The 8,833-nt window shown below is 51.4% G+C and overlaps 1 protein-coding gene across 1 annotated transcript; it reads left to right on the top strand.

Annotated features, from left to right (window-relative positions):
• Window positions 1–5,613: 5,613 nt before the first annotated feature.
• LOC139460487 (uncharacterized) lies at window positions 5,614–6,883 on the top strand. The gene is made up of 3 exons (XM_071241967.1): window positions 5,614–6,113; window positions 6,212–6,444; window positions 6,793–6,883. Exons 1-3 carry the CDS (start codon window positions 5,644–5,646, stop codon window positions 6,801–6,803), a joined length of 714 nt encoding a protein of 237 aa, XP_071098068.1. The 5' UTR covers window positions 5,614–5,643; the 3' UTR covers window positions 6,804–6,883.
• Window positions 6,884–8,833: the final 1,950 nt, after the last annotated feature.

Here is an 8,833-nt window from a genome sequence, read left to right as displayed (position 1 = left end):
ACGGGAACGCAGGACACGGGAAACGTCGTCCTCCTAGGCAGCCGGCTCTGCTACGTCATTCGTGTACCTCTGTTTCTCTTCGCAGAAATAGTGTAGTTGTAGTTGCTTCTGGTGTTTCACCAGCCCGGTTAGCTTGAGGTAATCGCAGTCTGGGGACCACTTGTGATGTGCCGCCCAAGGATTGTCGTGGGGTGCCCATTGTCTCAGCCGCACACCACATTGGAAACAGCACACACCATCGGCACCCTGAGTGTAGACAAAGCCCGCATGAGCCATCTCTTCAGCAGTCTGATACATTTGCGTGGGCCACGTCTCAAACGAAGCGAGCCTTCTTTCAAAGCGCAGATAATAGTGCGATGGTGTTTGACTGAGCAGTGACACCGCCTCCTCGGCATGACTCTTACTCCAACATCCACGAGTATCTGTACCATCCATTCCCACATCTTCGCCACGCGTCGTCGTCGTCGTACCACTCTTCTTTGTTTCAGCCATTCTTGATTTTATCACATCAATTTTACAAGTGACACTGACCCATTCGAATCCACTCTTGTTTTATGGGGGAAGAACCGGATCGAAATGGACTGCTTCCTGGTTGGTCCAAAACGCAACGCACCGATTGGTTCGTTCCGGGGCCTGGCCTGCACCTCGGTTTTCCAAAACGACCCGACCCCTGTGTTTCTTTTCCATAGGAAATGGATTTTACCATGGGAGAGAAAGCACAACTCGGGTCGGGTGCTGTCTTCTGATTGGTCGAGGCTGTCTTCTGATTGGTCGACAATCCAGGCTTCGGATTGGTCCCATTTCGATCCTGTTTTGGGGAAGGGTTGTCCATCCATCAGACGTTCAGACCCTCTTAGAGTACAGACGTTCATCAGACACACATCGCTATCATGACGAGCAACCAAAGTACACCCTATCGTTTGGAGAGGAAAGATACCACCCGCTCCAGACGGTTAAGAACTGCTAATCATACCTATCGTTTGACTTTCAACCCAGACTACTTGGACACCGTACCACCGGAACGCGTCCCCATGGAACTGCCAGCTTTATTTGACAGGGTGATCGATGACTTTTATGAACAGATGTCAGGTCAGAAGGGAGATCGTATTGGTCTAGGTATCGATCATCCCGCTTTGAACACCCCCATACGGATTCCCTTTCGACGTTTTGAAGATCTCCATGGGCCAGATATTTTGCAGGCCGTGGAAAAAGTCCAACAGTCCAACAAAGACCTGAACATCGATGACACCATGGATGTGACTTTAGTACACGTCGCAGATCCCGACAGGCTAGGATCGGGCAGTGGTGCTCCCCGGGTGAAAAACGTGATTGGACTCGAAGCTTTTTTAACACGCAAAAGGTGCATCGTACGGATCAAGAACGAAGATCAATCCTGTTTGGCACGGGCCCTGGTGGTGGCACAGCATTATGCCCACAAACCCCATCCTCTGACCCCAGCATGGAAAGCCCAGTTAGTGAGACTGACGAGAACGAATCGCGTCGACGTTCAAGGCCTACGGGCACGGGCCTTGTTTCGACGCCTTGGCCTGCCTGAAGGTCCCTGTCGGGGGCTGGACGACCTCGCACGCGTGGGACGGGCCTTGACCCTCCTGCATTATCAACTGAAAGTCTACAGTCAAGAGGTGGGTCAGAGACTGTTGTACAAGTGTGATGAGGCTCCACCCCACGCCAGGGTGCTGCATCTATACCATCATGATCAGCACTACGATGTCATCACTTCCATGTCCGCTTTTTACGGGTCTGACCATTACTGCGAACGTTGCGACAAACGTTACGACCATCCCGAAAAACATCCCTGCACCAAGGAATACCGCTGTCACCGCTGCTTCTACTCTAGCTATTGCGGACCCCAGGAAGAGCTCGGGATCCCTTGCTTGACATGTCAAGGTTGGTTCCCCAATCCAACGTGTTACACCCGACATCTCCAGTCACCGTCAGAGGGAAAACCCAGCGCCTGTCAATCGATTCACAGGTGCCCGAACTGTTTTCAGCTGGTCCGCGTCTTGGAGACCCCCATGGTTCACCACGAGTGCTTCGACGAAGAACATCCCTGCTTGGTGTGCCGAGAACCCATGACCCCAGACCATCGCTGTTACATGACGCCTCTCCGTGAAGAAAACGAGGAGGGGGAGGAGGGGGAGGGGGAGGGGGGAGAGGAAACGGAGAAGGAGGGGGAAGAGGAACAACATCACGTACGAGACGACGTCCAATACGTCTTCTACGATTTTGAATGCATGCAAGACACGGGGGAGCACATTCCAAATTTGTGCGTGGTGCAACTAGGATGTGGACGATGCATCAGTGAAGTGAGCAAGAACTTGTGCGAACACTGCCCATGGAGAGAAGAAGGGTATGGTCCCAGCCGTGAGATCGTGTTTCGAGGGCCCACCACGCGACATGATGTGTGTGTGTGGTTGACCACGTTGTGTGAAATACCCAAGAAGAAGCCCAACCCGGAGGAAGAGGAGGGCAGCACACGCAAGGGGACAACAGCCCCCCTGGGGAAAAAAAGAAAACGGGATGGCACCCCCTCAAGAAAGGACGCTACCAAACGTCAACGGCATGCATCACCCCAGCAGGAGGCGGAGGAGACGGAAGAGGTGGAGGAAGTGGAAGAGGCCATGGAAGTGGAGAATACAAAGAAGCCAAAGAACAAGAACACCTCCTGCCATACAGTCCCGAAGGAGGATCGCATTTATGTGATGGCCCACAATGCACGATCCTATGATTTACACTTAATCCTGAAGGGCTTGTCCCCCCTCCTGGTGACGCTCCCCACCAAGATTCGACATGGCCAACACATTTTACAGATGACCCTGGGACGGCTGTGTTTCGAAGACAGCTTAAATTTCATCCCTTACCCCCTGAAAGCCTTTCCCAAGAGCTTTGGGCTGAAAGAAATGAAGAAAGGGTACTTTCCACACTTTTTCAATACGAGAGTCAACCAGACCTACAGAGGTCCCTATCCACCAGCCGTCACGTACGATCCCGATGGCATGTCTCCCGCGGAACGCTCAGCCTTCCTCCAGTGGCATACCCAAAAAGTGCAAGAAGGAGCCTTGTTCGACTTACAAGAAGAACTTTTAGCTTACTGCCAGAGCGATGTGGACATTTTGAGACGGGGATGCGCCGACTTCCGACAGAACGCCATCCACTCGGTGGGCATGGATCCCTTTGTGGAAGTGATGACAGCTGCTGCGTTCACCATGAAATCCTTCCGAAAACACGACCTGAAACCCAATACCATCGCCATTCTTCCACCTCAAGGCTACCAACCCAAGAGAAACTATTCCCAGGCCTGTATGCACTGGCTCCACTCTCTGATGGAAAGGGACCCCCATCTGCACCTCCAGCACGCCAGGAATGGCGGTGAAAAAGAGTTCACCTGTGGAGAGGGCCAACATCGGTACAGCGTGGATGGGTACGATCCAGCGACAGGCACCGTCTACGAATTCCTGGGCTGTTTCTGGCATGGGTGCAAGACCTGTCACAAGACCCGACGTGGAGAACCGCATCCCGTCCTGGGCACGTCGTTGGGAACCCGTTACACCGACACCCACTACCGCTTGAGTCTCTTGAGTCAACACCCTGAGGTGAAACGGGTCGTCGCCCTGTGGGAGCACGAATTTACGAAAATGCAACGGGAGGACTCCGCTCTACGTGCTTTCTTGCAGGGACCCCACTGTCGTCACGTCCCCGGGCCGCTCAACCCTCGCGACGCCTTCTATGGAGGACGCACCAATGCCACGCGATTATGCTACGAAGCCCAAGAAGGTGAAACCATCAAGTACATCGATATTTGTTCCCTTTATCCCTACATTTGTAAGACCGGAGCGTTTCCCACGGGACACCCGACCCTTCTCCATCAACCCCCTGTGGACACGTTGTTTGAACTGAAAGGCCTGATCCAATGCCGTGTCCTACCCCCGAAACGACTCTACCATCCGCTACTGCCTTACAGATCGGGTGGCAAACTGCTCTGTCCTTTGTGCCGTACGTGTGCCGATACCCGGTCAGACTCCCCCTGCGAGCACACGGACGAAGAGAGGTCATGGGTGGGGACGTACGCCACCGTAGAACTCCAGGAAGCCGTGAAGAAGTATGACTACCGGGTGCTTCAGATCTACGACGTTTGGCATTTTGACACCTTTGCACAGCATGACCCCGACACCCAGCAAGTGGGACTCTTTGACACTTACATCGATCGACATTTCAAGGAGAAGCTCGAAGCCAGCGGATACCCCGAAGGATGTACGGATCACGACGCTTACATCCAGGAGATCTACGACAAAGAAGGCATTCGGTTGGACAAGGACCGCATCGAAAAAAATCCAGGACGCCGCACGATTGCCAAGATGCAACTGAATTCGCTCTGGGGCAAGTTTGGGCAACGGGTAGACTACAGTCAGAACGTCTATATGAACGATCCTGCACAGTACTTTGCCTTGTGGAGGGATGATCGCAATACCATCGAGGATGTGACCGTTGTCAACGAACACATGGTGGAAGTGACCCCTACCCAGCAGAAAGAATTCCAAACCCCTCATTCTCATTTCAATGTCGCCATCGCTGCTTGGGTCACCGCCCAAGCACGTCTCAAGCTGTACGAGACCCTTGCCCTGGTGGGCCGCAGGGTCTTGTACTTTGACACGGACAGCGTCATTTACATTCATCGACCCCACGACGCGAATCCAGAGCTGGGTCATTCGTTGGGTGAGTTTACGGATGAACTGGACGGAAACACCATCAAGACGTTTGTGTCAGGAGGTCCCAAAAACTATGGCTATGAGTTAATGAACCCCAGACCCGATGGAACGCGCACGACCTGCAAAGTGCGAGGGTTCACTTTGAATTACCGAAACCAACGCCATCTCAACTTTGACACCATGAAAGGACTGATACTGGGACAACGGTCTGGGAAAGAGGAGGAAGAGAAAATCAGTTTGGATTACCCTCATCAGATCATTCGAAAAGGACCTCGGCACGAAAACGCACTCGTGACCCGTCCCACCCGAAAAGACTATCGTACCGTGTACGACAAGCGACGTGTCGTCTACGACGAAACCACAGGCCTACCTGTAGACACGCTCCCCTTTGGGTACAGAGACGACTTTCTATAATTTTTTGCATGACAAGGGGATCGAAACTGAATCGACATGCACCCCTTACAGAAAAAAAAAAAAAAACGGATCGAAATCGGACCAATCCGAAGCCTGGGTTGTCGACCAATCAGAGACCGTGCTCGAGCCATGGTGGGCTCTGATTGGTCGAACCGAGGTTGTGCTTTCTCTCTCACGCTACAAGCCTAACCCTATGGAAAAGAAACACAAGGGTCGGTCCAGTTTGGAAAAATGGAGACTCAGACCAGACATCGGAACGGACCAATCAGAAAGCAGGACCTCCGTGGCTTTTAATACGCCTGATGCTCTCCGGTCATCACTTTTCACTGAACGGACCAAGCAACCACATCGTCCCCCTCTGATTGATGTTCCTCACGTTGTGTTGGTTGTTGGCGTTTTATCTGGAAGAAACACGTGTTTGGAGAGAGTACCATCAAGTGTTGACACACCTCCGTGAAGACTTGAAAAGAAACAACAACGAACAGAACATCCGGACAACATCATGTCGAAACGGTTGAATGACAAGACACGAAGCGACATGAGTGGCCAAGGAAGCAGTGGAGATGGGAACGGTGACATGACTGCTGAACTGTGGGGTGAAGTGTACGACTTGCTGTGTTTAAAGATGAAGACCGACGACGCGTACGCCAAGTTACGTGCGAAGGGCGACAACCTGATGTGCGAACAGATACGTTCAAAGATGAGGAAGCTGACTGAACCCGAGAAAGGCACATCGAAGAAGACGATAAAGAAGATCCAGAAGAAAAAGACAAGCAAGCCCACAGTCGTTGTGATCCCCACAGCAGCAGCAACACCCACCACCACCACCACCACCACAGCAGCAACAGCAACAACGGCTGCAGCGACCACAGACATCGAAACGATGGGGACATCCTTTTTGAAACCTGCAACGCCTGCAAAAAGACGATCACGGAAGAAATTATCTCTGAAGATCTCTCCTCAAGAACAGCTGTAAGTACCCTTGCTCTTCTTTGTCTCAGTCATTCTTGATGTGATTCATATTCATGACCTATTCCTATGATAAATGGACTCTGTCCTATGATTGACAGGACCCCTGATGTCAGTTCAGCCCAGGCCGTGCTAGAACAGTGGTGGGAACAAACCCCTCGGGAGCCCACCTATTCACCGAATGCCCCTGCTGTGACGATGGCGACGGGTGACCGTGAGGATCATGAAGCGCTCAAGCTGGCCACTCTCCCTTCCATGGATCTGGACACGCTCCCCCTGCTTGAGGCTTCTTGGTCACCAACATCCCCGGAAGATGTTCATGTCTACTCCTCAGGTACGCCCCTGGTTTGCGACGATGATGTGGATGACAACGACGTTGACCTGGATCCTTATGGAGAAGCTCAACTCACTCCCCTACAACGCGGATGTCATATTTGCCGACACAACAACATGTTAAGATACATCAGTTGCAACAGCGGGCAAGTGATGTGTCATACCTGTGGTCTGGAGCTCATAGACTGTACTTGTAGTATGTTGACCTATGACCGCATAATGACACATGATGACATGCCTATCACATCTGCTGAGGATCACATCTTATGGCGATCCTCCTCTTCACTCGAAGAACTTGTCAACACGTAAGCTGCAACCGTGATCAAGTGATGTGTCATGTCTGTTTCAGGGAGACCATAGACTGTACGTGTTGAACGGATGGACCTCTCACAGGGTTGAGGGAGGACCACCTCTTATGGGCTTGAAGATGGAAGAGGAAAACGTTGTCACGTTATTGTTGTTGTTGTTGTGGTTGTTGTAGGGACATGCAAAGCACTCCCTCCTCCATTGACTTTTCGTATTTCCATTGTATCTGGTTGTGATTGGTTTTTTTTCATGATTAAACAGTGATTGATTGAACTGACTCTTTGTGTCTTGATTGATCTCAACTCCAATAGAGTGCCGAACCGAGGGTAGAGGTTGAGTTGAGATGTCGTTGACGTTGTCTGTCTGTCTGTCTGTGCATCTGTCATGTCAGTGCACACCCAAGTGTAAAATTAAAATAAAAAATAGATAAAAGAGAAAGGCCATGCTTGAAAGATCAGCTGCCTGGTGTCGGTCATTCCAGTACGCATCGATCCCCACACCCCCTCCCCGTGTACCATGTCATGTCATGGATCGTGTCACGAATCATGCCGTGTGTCCGTCAACCCAAACACAGGATGACGTCACGTGATGAGGTGGAGGAGGTGGAAGCTAAGGTCATGACCTTCCGTGGAAGGGAGTAGGGTGGAGAGTTTCATAAAAGCAGGCGAACCCTCAGACCTTCTTTCAGTGAAGTCACCGTCATCATGGAACAAAGACGTTCTATGAATGCCATGTCATCCTCCCGAGATGTCGTCACCGATTCCGAGTGGGTGTCTGAAAAGGCGAGAGAACAAGAAGCGAGAAAACGTTCCCTCTTTAGGGACGACACGTGGCGACTCAGTGACATTCTGGAGGGACCTTTTCCTTCTTACACCCTGTGTCATCCTTCTCATCCTCACTATGATTCATTTCAAGAACGTCTGAGATCTTTTAAAACGTGGCCTCAACAGATGACCCAGACCCCGTATGACATGGCCATGGCTGGCTATTTCTATCCAGGACAAGGTGACTGTGTGACCTGTTATTGCTGTGGTGTGGCACTCCGCCAATGGGAAGCCACAGACCAACCCTGGAAAGAACATCTGAAGCACGCCAAAGTGCCCTGCGAATACTTGTGTGTGTTTTGTCCTGATGGAGAAGTGAACGAAAAATACAGACGTTTGGTGTCCCAAGAAGCACGGAAGAGAAGAGTCGAGTGTCTTGTTCACCCCAAGTGACAACGTTTCTTTTTTCAAAGTGTACAGACGTTCATACCCCCAGTGTTCACAAAAGTCACAGGGACGGCCCCCTCATCCTGTGACTTTTTGTTTTGTGGTGTTGGTTCATGTGAGCGAGGGGATTAAATTTTTTTTAAAAACTCATAGTCGTGTTCTGTGGTCTGTAGGATGAAGAAAAACAAAACAGGATCGAAATGCACACCCCGATAAAAAAAACCGGATCGAAATGGGACCAATCCGAAGCCTGGGTTGTCGACCAATCAGAGACCGTGCTCGGGTCATGCGGGACTCTGAATGGTCGACCCGGGGTTGTGCTTTCTCTCCCATGGTAAAATCCATTTCCTATGGAAAAGAAACACAGGGGTCGGTCCGTTTTGGAAAACCGAGGTGCAGACCAGGCCCCGAAACGAACCAATCGGGGGCGCGGCCTGGGGAACCAATCAGGAAGCAGGATGTCAGTACCTCTCCTATAAAAACAAAACAAGAGCGAAGCCACTCACACACACACACACTGCATTCTATGAAACCCATCATGCCAGCTCGATACAGTTGTATGAAGTGCCAGACCGACAGTCACAGTTACCTGTACTGCCCTGAAGTGACATGCCTCGAGTGTGGCACTCAAGGTCACCGTCACTATGTCTGTCTGAAGATGAACAGTCAAGAGAAGCAGGAGAATCGGAACCTGGGTTCCTGTTACAACTGTGAAGCCATGGGTCATTTCGCTGCAGATTGCCCAGAACCCAGTCGAAAGAAGACTCCCCATCGCCTGGACCGCTGTTACAACTGTCAAGCCCTGGGTCATTTCGCTGCAGATTGCCCAGAACCCAGTCGAAAGAAAACGTCAGCAACACCGTCCACGTCGAC

This window comes from Haliotis cracherodii, unplaced genomic scaffold (genome assembly GCF_022045235.1).
Source record: "Haliotis cracherodii isolate W230 unplaced genomic scaffold, xgHalCrac1.p SCAF_14, whole genome shotgun sequence".
Taxonomy (NCBI): Eukaryota; Metazoa; Mollusca; class Gastropoda; order Lepetellida; family Haliotidae; genus Haliotis; species Haliotis cracherodii.
Note: the sequence above shows the minus strand (reverse complement) of the source record. Positions and strands in the feature narration are given on the sequence as shown.

Excerpts from the sequence above, each read along its gene's own strand:
- LOC139460487 (XM_071241967.1), top strand. The coding sequence starts at position 5,644 with ATGTCGAAACGGTTGAATGACAAGACACGAAGCGACATGAGTGGCCAA. Across the intron at positions 6,114-6,211 it reads ATCTCTCCTCAAGAACAGCT|GACCCCTGATGTCAGTTCAG; the intron begins GTAAGTACCCTT and ends TATGATTGACAG.